The sequence below is a fragment of the Larimichthys crocea genome, chromosome XIII (assembly GCF_000972845.2).
Source record: "Larimichthys crocea isolate SSNF chromosome XIII, L_crocea_2.0, whole genome shotgun sequence".
In the NCBI taxonomy this organism is placed as follows: domain Eukaryota; kingdom Metazoa; phylum Chordata; class Actinopteri; family Sciaenidae; genus Larimichthys; species Larimichthys crocea.
In genome coordinates, this window is record NC_040023.1 from 8,577,501 (window position 1) to 8,592,725 (window position 15,225).

A 15,225-nucleotide genomic window follows, 5' to 3' on the forward strand; every position below is an offset into this window, starting at 1 on the left:
TGTCCATCTCAGTAATTTCATACTAATGATGATGTAATAACAGATAACCTCTGTGATGATTTAGTGCTAAAATTTGATTGAAATGAAATATTTTTACATTCGATTTAAACAGAGATGGAAATGAGGTTGTTAGATGTGTAAGGACTGACTGCGGCTCATATGCAGATGTTGTTACTGTGCATGACACCGGAAAAGCAGAGGAGCATGTTTCTTTATGAAACGGGAAACCTCCTGCTGAGAGCGGAGCTCACTTTGTCTTTAATGTTTCAGCAGCAAGTGATGGAAGAACAGCAAGGACGAGCGTAACTGATGTTTCCAGTGAAGATGGTCATATAAATTATAATTTTAATACTAATTTAGCAAAAGTATCCTTTGCATAAACACGATTACAGCGTCCTTTAAACCACTTTTTAATAATTTTAATAACTTCTATATTCAAATAACATAACTGCAGGATAGTTTTAATATTTTAATGTTGACTTTATTTTGGAAAAGGAAATTTAAAAAAGGTACCACGTGGTGTTTTAAAGTACCGGCTCCTGCTATGCAAAATAAGCACAGTTTAACAAGTCTGCTGCCTCAGTGTGTTTCCATGAGAGACACTGAACCTTTAAATGTTCAACCAATAGATTCATCAGTTATTTTAATAACCCCACCATCCTCTCGAACTCTCAAACCGATTCAAACATCTGCTGACCTCCACGACGTCTGTTTATCTTTCCCCACCAACCTTGTGTAATGACGTTCTCTCAACCAGCTGGAAAGGGGAAGGGTCCACTCGTATCTCATCGATTTCCATCGGCTTGTCCGTCTCTCCCTCTTCCCACGCTTTGATCTGCGGCAGCAAATAACAAACAAGGTCAGAGAGGTGGGCGGGCCGGCATCGGTTAGAGTCGGGAGAAATCGCTGCTTCCATTTAAATGTGTAAGTTCATCCAGAGGTGACTATAAGCGTTTGTTTTTACAGTGTGACGGCTCGTATATATTCAGTGTAGCACATGATTAAAACATTATTCACCATTAAATTAATTACTGTGTCTGGGTAACACTGTGTGTGTGTGTGTGGCTGCAGAAGGGAGAAGGTAGTTAGCTATGACGGAGTTTTCCAGCTGTGAAAAACCTTGAAACCCTGAGCTGCGTCCTTGCATGTCACTGCTCTCCCCTCTGAGATTTAGGATGTCTGACACCTTTTAGCCTCTCTATGGATTTTACCTACGAGCCTCAGCCTGCTGTGACGGGGCCAACAGGCTCGGAGAATTTACAGGGCGATGTTATGGGGCATTTTGGGAAAGTGCCAGGAAGAGTAAAGAGAGAGCAGCAGACAAAACAGGACTGTAGGGCACAATATTGTTCTGGTGCTCTTCACATAAAAAAAAAAAGGAGAGATGTCTCATTTACAATTCTGGCTGAGTTCATCTCTCCTGAAATGTGACACAGATCTCCAACACCTGTGACCTACACGTGCCACAGATTTGAATGCTAATATTCAGATTTGCCAGCACTGATTAGATGATATGAAAACCTCAAAGGTCACATCTTAACTGAAATGAGCTCAGAGCAGCTGCTTTAAGCTTGAAACACACGTCATGTCCTATTACAGACACAACCTTGTCATTTTTTAAAATGCGATTTTCTCTCAGCCGGTTCACTCGAGTTAATGTCTTCTCATATTTAGTCATGTTTATATTTCTTGGTTGTCCTTTATGAGATTCCTGCTGCTACCCCAACTAAACTAAACTAAACTAAACTAAACTAAAGGAAATTAAATGTTGATGCTCACAGCACTGAATAATAATCAACAGACTTTGCTGTCAGTCATCAGAGGAGCTACACATTTGTTACTTGGACTCCAAAAAAAAAGTTGGGATGCTTTTTAAAAATGTAAAACTGAAGGAAATGACAGAGATGATTCCCCCCGCCCTTACAAACTAAGATTTTTATGAATTCTCTGAATATTTTACTGATTTTATGGATTGTAAATATGTAATTGTGTGTTAAAAAACATTGTTCTTAAAACAGTTTGACTATTTATCAAAGTAAGTTTTCACAAAGTGGTGAATTTCATATTAAATCATGATACGATCACCTGTTATTAACCTGTTTAGGTGTGTTTTCAGTCTTTTGTTGCCCCTGTTCCAACTTTTTGCAACATGTTGCAGAATGAGTTTATATTTAACAAAAAAGTTTTAACATTAAACACATTTCACACACCGTCCCAACTTCTTTTGGAGTCTGGATTGTGTTTGATCAGCACGCTGTAAATAATTAAACAGACATTTCATGTAAATGTCATTTCATGTCATTACCATACCTCCTCTGGTGTCATGGTGTCTGACAGGGGAGGAGGACAGGGCTCCTGGAGACAAAAAAAGGAAGAGACAGATGAGAGATGAGACATGTTTGTGAGTGATTTTATAAAAACATCCTGTGTCACTCGTGTCCCTCTGAGCCGGGCTGGGTGTCACCTCTAAATCCACAAAGCCTCGTCTGAATCTAACATGAGAGGAGTACAATCTGTTTCATGTTTCTTCAGAGTTATACAGTCTGATTACTAGATAATAATACATTTTAATGTATGAAATATAGTTTGAATATTGCTTGTTTTACTCTTAAAATACAATATTTCATATCTCAAATTGTATTTCGGCTTTTTTTTCACAGCGATTGTGACAAATTACAATAAGACATTTTTTGTAATCCGGCTGCTGCTCATCTTTCACCTCCAGCAGCTTTGTGAGTAAACTGGATGCAGAAGGTGAGACTCAGGCCGACACCTGCTGTGACCTGTTTTGTGAAACTCAATTTATCAGCGCTGCGTCCCTCATTCGTTCACTCGCTGTCGGGGCAGCTGCTTCTGTCCTTGAAGCAACAGCGGTAATGACAACTTACTAACAGAGCTAACTTTTGTTTTTTTTAAATGAATGAAGTGAAGGTTTGACACTTGTATTGTTTATCAACTGCAGAGATTATGGTAACGCAAGAATTAACAAGATGTGGACGTTATTACAGCAGCCAGATAATATTCTAAAGGTCAGTGTCTGGTTACCTGCCACCGCAAGGAGACAAATACCTCATTCACAGCCAGAATACAGCCACGGTTTGGTTTGATTGCTGGAGTCTATTTGATATTCAGGGCTGTGGAAATGTGGCACGCAGCTGTAAAAACAATCCCCATGCAGGAATAGGATTGAATCCGGAAACATAATAGGGAATCAGACTGGTAATTCACAAGCCGCAGCAGTGAGCACGGCAGAAATCAAATTGTAATCTTGCAAGCTTACAAGCATATGCTTATTTCCAATGTGGTTTTCATTCCTGGAATAAACAGATGACATGTATTGCTTTCCCTGCGAGCCAGGCTCACTGCCAAGCTGAATAACAACTCTACCTCCAGTATCTGGCGTCTCCATTTCCATATGAGAGATAGTTGGGAGGGGGGAAAGAAAAGAAAAGAAGCTCGACCCCGGGGAGTTTGTCTGAGGATGAGGGAGCAGTTGTGTATTCATGTGCCCCTGTCAATCAGATAAGCGTGAGACCGTCTGAATAGAAAGCAGACCCATAATGAAAAATTCAGTCTGCAAAAATAATGGATAAATATTTATACCCTCGCAGTGCCAGTGCGAGGACGTGGTTTTGGGATGGCGTTGCCAAATGGTTGTGGGGGGGTTATTTGCATTTCAATGATTCATAGCACAAGGGAAGATTTCTTGGCGACTGAGTACACTCCAGACATCCCTAAATAGTTAGCCGAACAGAGAGAAGGGCACAAAGGTTTACAAAGACATAAAACACGAGAGCGACACGACATCCCGAGCAGGCACAGAATGCTAAGAGGGCTTTTGCTTAAGTATGCTCAGAGCTGAGGATGGGTGCGAGTACTCGAGTACAGAAAAGTTCAACGCTTACAGTCACACATTCATCTGAAAAGATGTTTGGAAGTACCTCAGAAAAGTAGATTCAACTTTGTGCTAGGAGCCCGGAGGGTGTTCACCTGTTGGGTACCAAACCCATAACTGCTCCCTGGGCGTGGCTGCCGTTCACTCCAACATCTCCACACATTTGCATGTCTATGAGCCTTTTGTGCATGTGTGTGTGCGTGTGTGTGTGTGTGGTTGTATTTCGAGCTTATATATGTGAATTTCCCCCTCGAGGGATCAACAAAGTATTCTTCTAGCCACCTGGCGCTGTGCGAGGCGGCAGCCTGTGGCCGCAGCTCCCGTCGTGTTTTTTAAACTTTCGTTTATTTGTTGGTTCGTTACAATATATTTTATTTTATCGTATTTACTATTGCTTTTTTGATATTTTATTATGTATAGTTTGCTTTACAGTATATTTTTATTTTATGTTGTCACTTGTCACTTTGTGTAATGCTGCTGCTGCACTATAATTTCCCAGCTTGGGATAAATAAAGTATATCTATCTATCTATCTATCTATCTATCTATCTATCTATCTATCTATCTATCTATCTATCTAAGAAGCTACTATCGCAGTGAACGACAACTACAAGAGCAAGGGAGTGACACCGAGGACTAACCTGCAAATTCCCGTCCCACGGTGTTTTTCGCGAGTACTCGACTACACATCCCAACTTAAAACTGGCCAGACACACAATGAAAGAGCATGAACACACACACACACACACACACACACACACACACACACCTGTGACTGTCCCTCTGTCTGTCTGCTCGTAGAGGTGAAGAGATTCCTGAGTGTTTTCCTCACAGACTGTAGATGACCTGTTTCAGAGAGAGAGAGACAGAGAGGGGTGGAGAGGGAGATGCAGCAGGTGAAGGTCGATAAATTATACGAACGCAGCTTCTTAAAGCTTCTGGCAAGAAAAAAACAAACTGCAAATGGAGGTTTTGAGAAACTGTGACAACCCTGAGCAACTCTTTATTGTTGTTGCCTGGATACCGTTTCAGTGGGAGACTGTCTGTTGTTATGTGTGATAGGCTACTGAAGAGTTTATTGTGCCACAAGTGACACACACACACACACACACACACACACCCCATCTGGTTACTTGCGGTGAACATGCTGCCAAACCGTCCCTCATTGCTGTTGGGGTTACAAAGTTATTTGTTGCAATGTTTGACATCTGTTGAGGTCCGAGACAAAAAAAAACTTGTTCAAGTAAACGTGACGAACAGTGTGAAAGGCTGACTAATTAATAAAACTGATGATTTTAACCTTTAGTTTAGTGTTGGGGTGTGTTAAGGGAAGAAAACGTGAGGCGTGCGTCTTAAATAAACTTCGGCTGTTGCTCTGCAGATTGTGTAACAATCCCATATTTTCTCTTTCACATATTTCATAAGCACCGACGAGATGTGTCCGTGTCCTCCGGGCACTAATGTACTTAACACATATGAGAACCTGCTGAGCTTCAGAGACCATCTGGGCTCTGACTAAATGCTTAGTCATATCAGTTGACATATTTCTGTGAGGAGAAGGAGGAGAGACCGAGCAAAGAATAAACCCTCTTACATCACCCGACTGAGCAAAACTTGTCTTAAGGAATCAATATTACGATGACAAGCCCCATAAGGCTTTCATTGCCCGGCCTGGACTCCCTGTCAGACAGATCCACAAGTGTAACCAAGAGAAGGAAAAGAGATCAGAAACTGTAATTGTCCTCCAAAGTTTGATTTGTTTCTACATTTATCTGGACGTTCAGGTGGTTCGCAACTTCTACAGGAACTTGAAGTACACAGAACTGCAGAAAGTAAACCTGAAAAACCGTGCATGCTTTCATCACATGGCATTAAGACTATGCTAATTTCTTGTATTCCTTTTCCCAGAGGCAGCTCGTGCAGAGATAATGTATGACTATGAGACCTCCGCTGAGATAAAACAACGCTCAGCTCACCAGGAACAGGAGCAGTGTGGTTTGAGGAAGGCTCCTGAGGCTTTGGAGGAGGCAGAGGGCCGTTCCTCTCCTCCTGCACCGGGCTGCCCTGCAGACATAGACAAATAGTCATGACTAAGTAAGTCTTAATTATAAAGCACCCTTCCAAACAATGAGAAAAGGTGAACAGAGGAGATAAAAATGCTTTCAGCTCAGGTGTTTTCTGTGACAGTAGGACATCTATCATTGGACTGTGAAGGCTCAGATCAAAGCTCTACCTTCTCCCCATCCTCCTCTTCCTCCTCATCAACGAAAGCAAAGGACTCCCAGCTGTGTTTGTGAGGCAGGTTCTGCTCCTGCAGGCTCCGACCCTGAATCCAAATCCAGGTAAACAGATCAATATAAACCGGCGTTGGCACAACATCACAATATTATACTGCCAAAGTGAAGAAAAATAAATAAAATAAATAAAAATGGGCGTTTTATTTCAACTAGTCGGAAAGAAGACATGTAATTATGATTGTTGGGCATCAATTCACCAAAACAAATTCCTTGGACGTGAAAAGATTCGTGGCGATGAGCCTGATTCTGATTCTGGAAGAAAAACATTGTTGTGTCTCACCGTTACGCCCGCCTCTGTCTGACAACACTGACAAAGCTACTTTTAGTTAATCCAGTCTGTATCCGTCGGCTGCTTACACTAAAATATGTCGGGCGGTCTTTCACCGGGCAAACTGAGCCACATGTATGAAACCTTATTTATCGTTTGGATGAGGGGTCTGAGGGCAGGATGAGATCCTGGTATTGTATTCAGGAGAGTATGTAAGATTTAAACCACGACATCTTAACACCTTTTTAGTTTGGTATCATGATCTGTGTTTCTATGGAAACACGGGCAAAACAGCCACAAACAAGGCACGAGGCTTAAAAATGTAACTGCATGAACAATAACTTTCATGTCTGCAAAGCAAACAAGCCGCAGGATGTGATGAGCAGTGTAAACATGAAGTTTGTATAATATTTTTCAGGTAGTCCTTGAATAAGACACTGAACACAGTGTGGACACACTCAGGCCTCTCACCTGCATCAGGAGCCTTCTCTCTGGTGACAGCCACCAATCACAGAGAGCCAGAAGCTCCAACCTGTCAATGCTGCCCAATAGGATCATAGAATCTGGAAGCAGGAGGAGAAATGACTTGAACCACCATGCTTATTCTCATGGCTTCTTTCATAAATTCATAATCTACTCTCTCACCTTTTGAGTCGACCAGTGGGATTGATTTGAGCGAGGAGGAGTCCAGCAGGAGTTTGACCTCTCTGTACGTGGACTGAGACGATATAAACTTCACCTTTGTCACCATGATGTCTTCTACAAAGATGTTGTACTGGCTGTAGGACACACAGAGGCAGAGGTGGACTGTCACAACTTAGAAACACTAGTTACACAACACATCGTATGAGTCAGTCAGGTTTGCTTGATGAATTCTTCAAGGAGCTTTCAAGAACCAAAAAATCCATTAATCGTTGAGCGTTTTGAGAAACAACACAAACCTCATGTGGCCAAAGCCGAGCTCCGGCAGGTACGGCAGCTTCTTGACCTGGATGATGGAGTCGTACAGGGACGGCTGCAGGCCCTGAGCCACCATGTTGGCCAGGATTACTGCCACCATCATGGGCAGGATGTGGGAGATCTGACCTGTCAGCTCGAAGCAGATAACCGCTGTGGACACGGTGTGAGTCACAGCCCCGGTCAAGGCTGCCGCTCCTGTTAGAGACACGGGATGGGATGGTGAAGGTTGGATAGAGAAGGGAAGGATGGGGTCAAAGAAAGATACAGAAGTAGGTAATGAAAAGGTGAAATGATGAAGGGATGAGGGGAAAAGAAAACACTGCTGAGTGAAAAAACTAAAGTTTCATGAAAGCGTCCAGAAGGAAAACAATAGATGAATAAGAAGCTACGTGACGGGAGACAGGAAGCAGACAAAGGTCAAAAGAAAATACCGGAGAGAAGAATAACAGAGCGATGGATAAAAAGGATGAAACACAGGACAGAGCAGGAAGGGAGGGAGTAACGCAAGAAAGGGAGAAAGAGGAGGGACTGTAGGGCAACAGGAGGGAGGTTTGAAAGAAAGCTACATTTCTGGGTCAGTGGCTGAGGTGAGGACAGCAGAGGGAACCCACGGTGACATTTAACTGTCAGTGCAAAGTGGCCACATGCTCTGATGGAAAGGAGGAAGAGGAGGAGGGAGAAGATGACAAAGGAGGAGGAGGAGGAGGGAGATGAGGAAGATTAGGCGGGGAGGACAATTTGACAACGACTGACAACTAGAGGGCCGGAGAGGTTGACAGGAGAGGAGGAGGAGAAGTTAGAAGAGGAGGAAGATGAGAGAAGTGACAGGAGAGAAGGAAGAGGACAAGTTGACCATTGCTGACAAGTTGAAGGATGACAGAGAGGAGCACAGGGAGGAGCAGAGGGGAGGTGGACAGCTTGACAGTAAGGCTTCCATGGTATTTAAAACATGCACTGATGATTATTTGTGTCTGGATTATATGACAGACTGCTCTGTGTTCTCACACTGTGTTAAGGTGGAATACACTGATGGCTGAGAGGAGGAGAGGGAGACTGACCAATGACTGCGTACCCTCCGGGGATGATGCGGTAAAGGATGCCATCAAACACGATCCCGTGAGGAAACAGCGTGGCCATGATCTCCCCAACGAGCCTGCCGAACGCAGCTCCTACAAGAGGAAACAAGGGTGACCTTTCAAAGTGCTAGAAGGAAATGCACTTTCAAAATAAAAGATAAAAGATGTGAACACAGAGGACAGTCACAGTTTGACGCTCTCTGGTTCTTTTATCCAAAATCCTCATCTTGACTGAGAAAATTATTACTTAACGCAAATATTCATTTCAAATTTCATGCAGTTGCCCTCGCGCTACATGCGACTTATATCATCACAGTCTTGTCCCAAACAGGCACATACGTCCCCACAGTGCAGCAGCTCCCCCCTGGTTACCCTCTGCACGCCTCTGGGTGCCAAACTCCCCGACTGGGGGAGTCAGGGGCTTGAATAGCGTGGCTGAAAGTGAGTTTGGGCTTTCAGGGAGGGGCGAAACAGAACCACTGTACAGGAAAGTGTTGTGCTGGGTTCATATCCGGAGATAAAACGCAGAATATTATTCATTTTATCTAGATTTTCTTGTTTTCCTCGTAGCTGGAAGCCAAAATCATAATTTAAAACTAAACTTTGATAAAATCGCCCGCCCTACACTGAGAGCATCTTAAAACTAGAGTCAGATTCTGTGATTCTGGGCCATGTTACTATAATGAAATAATCACGTTAATCTGTAAGAATAACTTAGACAAAAAAAGCCTCGGTTTGTCTCTTAACTGCATTTTTCTGTGTTTGTCATCGGAGCCAACAGAAGTAAAGTCATCAGTGTTTCTGGTGGCAGCAGATGGCGGGCAGGCTGATGAAAGAAAAATCACTTCCAACAGGACGACGTCCAAAACATCACGTCAGCGAGACACAGAAAAACAAAGTTTGTGTCTCATTTAACAAGATTCCGATGCTCGCTGAAACTGAAGGCCACGTTTAAAACCACAGAGACACACACACACACACACACTCCTAGAGTTTATTCATTAAAGGTTGTCGTGACGCCCTTCCCTCTGTCCCGGCCAGCCTCAGCAGGCATTTGGCTGACATAGGAGGGTCATCAGCTGTTTAAGCTCACCTGGCCCTGTGCTCGCTTCACTCTGTCCTTTTACAGCATGTCTTATGATTTGTGTTTACATTTAGAAAATAACTCTTATTTTAAATCCGGTGTGTCGCATTTCCTGAGGCGGTTTGTGACATTGTTTGCATTTAAAGTCGAGCGTTGGTAAAGGTCACGTGCTGGAAAAACAACAACAGATGAACTGCAAACTACTGCAGATAAACATTCAGATTTCTGAACTGCTGATCTGAATAATAAGAAACTGATATCAAATATAAACAGTGGGAAATGTTCGTTCAGATATAACAAACAACATTAAAAGTTTATTCATTAAAGTTTGTTTTTTTTTAAGTTTATGCAGCACAACTCTACAGTCTTCGTCTTCATGCGACACCAAAGGTGTCAGGTGTTTCTGCTCACCCAGTATGAAGACAGGCATGAAGGCTCCGGACGGTATGGGCATGGTGGTGGCCACGGCAGACATCCAGAACTGCAAGACAAGAAACATGAGACGCTTTTCAGACGAGGGAACTATTGATGAACTGAAATAAGAACAGAGCATGCTTTAAACTCGGCAGAGGCGCGGCCTCGATCAGAAGAACTAGTTGTTCACAGCAGGAAACTCTGGAAACGTTGAATCAGTGTCGATGTTCTCCGTTTGACAAGCTTCAGTCTCTTCATCTCTTTCAAGAGCAAACAGGTCAACAGCTGTTTTTCTCTCCTCTCCTCTTCATCTACAATAATATCTCCTTTGTTGCTTCGAGTTATCCACCTAACGCTAATTAGATTGCTTCCAAGATGTTGCGTTGCATAGCAATGGCAGTGATGTGAAGTCCTTGCACCCTTTTGAGTCTCTGATTTTTCTTTTGATTGAGAGAGAGAGAGAGAAAATCTTATTTGGTCACAGCTTGATGAGTTAGAGAAGTGGAGAATCGGAAAAAAATCTGTCTGCGTGTGCATGTGTACGTGGCGAGGGAGGGGATCCAATCACCCTTGGGTGTCCTTGAGCAAGGCACTTAATCAACAGCTGCTCCAGTGTAGCTGCAGAGTGCTGTCGCTGTGCCGGGTGGCACCCAGACACACGTGTGACCGTGCAGGACTGAGCGGGTGAAGAGATCGAACGTGCACGCTGAACTCAGCCGCCGCACGTCGCTTGGCAATGTTTGTCTCCAAACAATTTCTGTGTTCATCAGAATGTAACTTCAAAATAGCTCGCCTAATAACAGACTTTGTTCCTGGCTGCCGAGCGCTCATCAGAGATAATGATTACCTTTACACACGCTCTGGATTTTTGGTGTGTGTGTGTGTGAGGGAGTGTGTGTGTTTCCCCAGCACCCCTCCACAGGCACCACATACTGGGCCTTTCTCATTTTGATTTGAAGGGAATGGCGAGAAACACCGCATGAGCATTTTTTAACAGTCTGGATTACTATTCCACACATCATTTGTCATCATCGTTTGAGAACTTAATTACTGTGGTACAAGATAAAAACTCATTAGCACGTCTCTCACAGGGCGGCTGCTACGCTGATGACAAGAGAGGACTGCTCTCGATGTCTCCTCCTCCGCGTTTAATCCTGACAGGCAAACACAATCGTGCAGAAACACACAACATACTAAAAGCAGGCACGCGCTCGGCGTTCAGCACTCTTTCATCAGTGTCAGGGACGCTGAGATAGATGGCAGCAGCAACACTGACACAGTGTCAGCACAGCTGTTTGACAGAGAACAACGCGGATAAAGAGAGACCGATGGATGTAAAGTCAAATAACTACGACTTCCAGTGTCAATGACAAGGATGATACGACTCTCACACTCATCTTCTGATATTTCTTTTAGATTTTCACGAATCACACGGTGTCACAAGTATCTTGCTTGTTAGAAAAACACTGTGACCTTTTCCTATAATCCACATGACCTCGTGCCAGGTAGCACTTCATAAATTGTATCTGTTACCTTGGTGATGATGGACAGTGAACAGAGAAATCCCAGCAGAAATTAAATGCAGTCCAGGATAATAATCTTCTCCTTCAGACATTTTAATCACAGCTGCTCGGGACTATAGTTCCCGTTCCACCACGACACCTGATGCCTGAAGCAAATCTCACCTTCGATTACGTAACATTAAATGTTTGAGCGGATTGTTTTGACCTGTGGTAGGTTTTCTCATTACAGTGCTGATGTTTACCACCAATAAAGACATAATTGCTTGTTTTGCAGCAGGTGGACCCACTTAAATGATTAAATTTATACATTTTGAAATTTGTTTTTTTTATGTTATTATCTACTGATACTCCAATGTGGACTCTCACATTTTCTGCAAGATGCCATGCACAATGTGCATTTCCTCCAGTTGGACTACATATTACACACTGTGTGGATTCAGTTAGGGTTATTTCATTTAGTCAAACTGGTCTTACTGTAGATTTGAAGCCTTCCTGAGGTTTGCAGACAAAGAGAGACTCATGATGTTGGAGACAGTGAGACGGGGATAGAAGCATAAACACATGTGGGAGAGAGAGTGTGTGTGTTTGAGTATCTATTAAGAGAAAGGCTGACAGCAGCAGTGTGTGTGTGTGTGTGTGTGTGTGTGTGTGTGTGTGTGTGCAGAGAGTAGTTTTACCAGCCAGCTGCTCTCAGTTTTGGTTGAATTAAGTTTTCTCTACAGGGAGTCGCTCTGCTCAACCGAGAAACACCATGACTAAAGCAATGCAGTGTGTGATGCTGAGTGACAGGCTTTAATTTCCTGTTGATAGGATTTTTTTTTTAATATGTGGCATTTCTGCCTCATTTGACTTTAGACAGCACAGAATAACAAAAGGTACTGTCCGAGGGGAAATGATGGTTAGAACTTTTTTCAAATTATTTTGGAAATCAATTAGTGCTGAACTGTACAGAGAGGGAATCTATAAAAATAATCTCAGGATTCATTTATATATGAAAAAGATACATGTATGATCACTTCTTGATGGTAAAATCTCGTTTGTATGCTTTTCTGCAGCTAAAAGATTTAAAAGCTATCAAAGCGCTCTCTTTTCTGTGGTTGTCCATTGTCGGACAGGTGAGATAAGAAAAACTGCCTTTTTTACAGTCACAAAGAAACAGAAAAGCTGCACTGGGGTCAGTATTTTCTTCGTTTGTCTTTAGGGGATTCACCTTTACAGACGCAGTGCGTTAAATCTCTATTACAGGTCACCCAGAGCAGGGCAGAACCTGAACATGACTGTTCTGCAGACTGCGAAAACAAACACTGGGCATGAACACAATGTAGAAAGTTTGATTTCTTCTCTTCTCTGCTTGAGCTCAGCAGACAGGAGGCAGCGACAGCTTGGTGCTGTTTTCTGCAGCAGCCAGCAGACTGTAGGCGGGTCGGGACTCGGAGTATTCAGAGATCAGACTTTGTCTGTCTGGGTTTTTCATACATGAAACAACTTGAGCTTGGAACAATACCGCGGGTGGACAGATTGACAAAAACAGCATGAATATAGGAAGGCTATAGGAGTTCGCCTTTGCCCTCGGGACAGCTTTCGTCTGGTCGTCAGGATAAAAACTAGATGATGACTTCACTGTCAGAAAGTTGTTGCTTCATGTAATCTTTTTAGAAAAGTATAAAAATAGGTTACCTATTGATTTTAAAAGCCTCGGCCTTCATTGTCCTGTTAGTCTGCTGAACTGTCTGCAGTTGTGGTTAGATCTACTGAACGAACCTTCACAGGTTTACATCACTCCTGTGAGTCCTGCGTCTGTTTGTTAATATCTGAACACCTGAGAGGATCCAAGCAGACTCGTACATCAAACTCACAGGAGAAACGTTTCTGAGGCACGCAGAGATGAGAGAAGATGATATGCATTTTGTGGCTGCTCATTAATTGATGGTGAATCATGCTGCTCTCTCTGTATCTGATCCGATTTTGGATCAGGTGTAATTATTCTCAGCTCTGCTCTGAATGTCATCAGGTTTTCAGATGAGGTCCTCTGCTCTGACATTGTCTGGATGTTAATGAAACCACTCATTAATTTGTATGAGCCAGAGCAGGTACTGCACTTTAAAAAAAAAAGGGCTTGGACATGACATGACCACGCAGCGCCTGCACGAGACCTCGTGACTCCCACCGGACAGCCGTCAGCATCTTTGTGTCGCCCGTGCACCAGTTTACGAGCTTCGACCTGCAGCGATTCGTCGCCTTTGCAGGAGGTAATTGTCTGTATTTTTAGACTGTTCCTTGGCAGATTTTATACCTGATGCAGGTATTATCATGCTGCCTCGTCTCTTTGAACCTCTGTCACCAGCCTGACGCTGCGTTGAACAATCACATTTACACCCACGATGACGCTCCTTATTATAGTTCTTCTTATAAACACATTTTTAGCTCCATGCATCACTCCACTCTGCAGCTGCTCTGATATTAAAGTTACATTAACGCTCGCTGTCTTTCTCAGAGGAGTTTAAAGACACGTATACAATTAGCTGCTGATTAGCCCGATCAGTCGCTGTCAGTAATCAATACACATTAATTAAACCAATAACTAACAGCAGTCAAGGTCAGACAACTTCATACTTAGCAGTTACCTGGTGTTTGTGTAGTGTTATCCTCGTTACTGTGACTTAGTCATTATGTAATCAGTGATCATGGGATTTCTTACAGACAGTTTCATCAACTTTCTGCTGATTCACAGTCAAGTCAACTCAGCACCGGACCACGTGTGTGCGTCTTTATGGTAATGACAGTGTGTGTGTGTGTGTGTGTGTGTGTGTGTGTGTGTGTGTGTGTGTGTGCAGAGCTGTTTTCAAGAAAACATAAGAACACTAAAAGTGCTGGCAACCTGCTGTTGACCTTGGACAGGAGGAGGAAAGGACACACACACACACACACACACACACACACACACACACACACAGATGTCCCAGTCACCAACACACAACATGAGTGACCTGCAACAAATGTCCCTAATGAAGACGAGGATGATGACGAAAATGCTGACGTCAGAGGGAGCCAGACACACACACACACACACACACTCAGTCTGACACTTGCACTCACACACACACACACTCATGTATAATCCAAACACACACAGAAACACACACACACACTTCCGTTTAACCACAGACCTTCATGATGAAGAAGAGCAGCAGGATGAGGAAGACGCTGACATCGGGGTGCAGCCAGGCAGCAGAGCGACCCAGGCCGACCGGAAGAGGAGATCCCGAAATCTTCGTCCACGTAAAGTTGTCAAACAGAGAACTGATGCACTCTCTGGGCATCAGCTGGAGAGGGAAGGAGGGATGGGGACAAAGAGGGAACAAGGGTGGAGGAGAGTGGAAGAAAGAGGAGAGGAATGTAAGAGGGAGGAAGTGAAGTGTGTAAAGGAAACCGGAGATAAAAGAGGGTGAAGAAGGGAAAGAGAAAGAAGGATTAGAGATGTGAAAAATGAAAAAGTGACTGAGAAGAAGAGGCAAAGGGAAGGATGTGAGAGGAAGAGTAGAAAAGAAGCCAAAGAGACAAGGATGAATTTTAGCAGAGGGAGGAAAAGAGACAAGGAGGAAGTGGATGAAAGAGGAGAAAGAGACAAAGAAAGTGAAGGGAGGAAGAAAGTCAAGTGGGATAAACAGGCAGGAAGTCATCCAGAAAGCTGGAAGCAGACGGGTGCGGG

General features: G+C 43.4%; 1 protein-coding gene across 1 annotated transcript in view; it reads right to left on the minus strand.

The window, feature by feature from the left end:
* The window catches only part of LOC104936377 (chloride channel protein 1), a 40,986-nt gene that overhangs the window by 3,945 nt on the left and 21,816 nt on the right, over positions 1–15,225 (minus strand). The window contains exons 14-24 of the mRNA XM_027286795.1: positions 14,684–14,839; positions 9,991–10,060; positions 8,478–8,588; positions 7,401–7,614; positions 7,105–7,238; positions 6,931–7,022; positions 6,128–6,220; positions 5,871–5,958; positions 4,664–4,740; positions 2,311–2,355; positions 731–835 (exon numbers count right to left, since the gene is read on the minus strand). Of these exons, the coding sequence (XP_027142596.1) occupies positions 731–835; positions 2,311–2,355; positions 4,664–4,740; positions 5,871–5,958; positions 6,128–6,220; positions 6,931–7,022; positions 7,105–7,238; positions 7,401–7,614; positions 8,478–8,588; positions 9,991–10,060; positions 14,684–14,839 (1,185 nt within the window). The remainder of the gene's footprint in view (positions 1–730; positions 836–2,310; positions 2,356–4,663; positions 4,741–5,870; positions 5,959–6,127; positions 6,221–6,930; positions 7,023–7,104; positions 7,239–7,400; positions 7,615–8,477; positions 8,589–9,990; positions 10,061–14,683; positions 14,840–15,225) is intronic.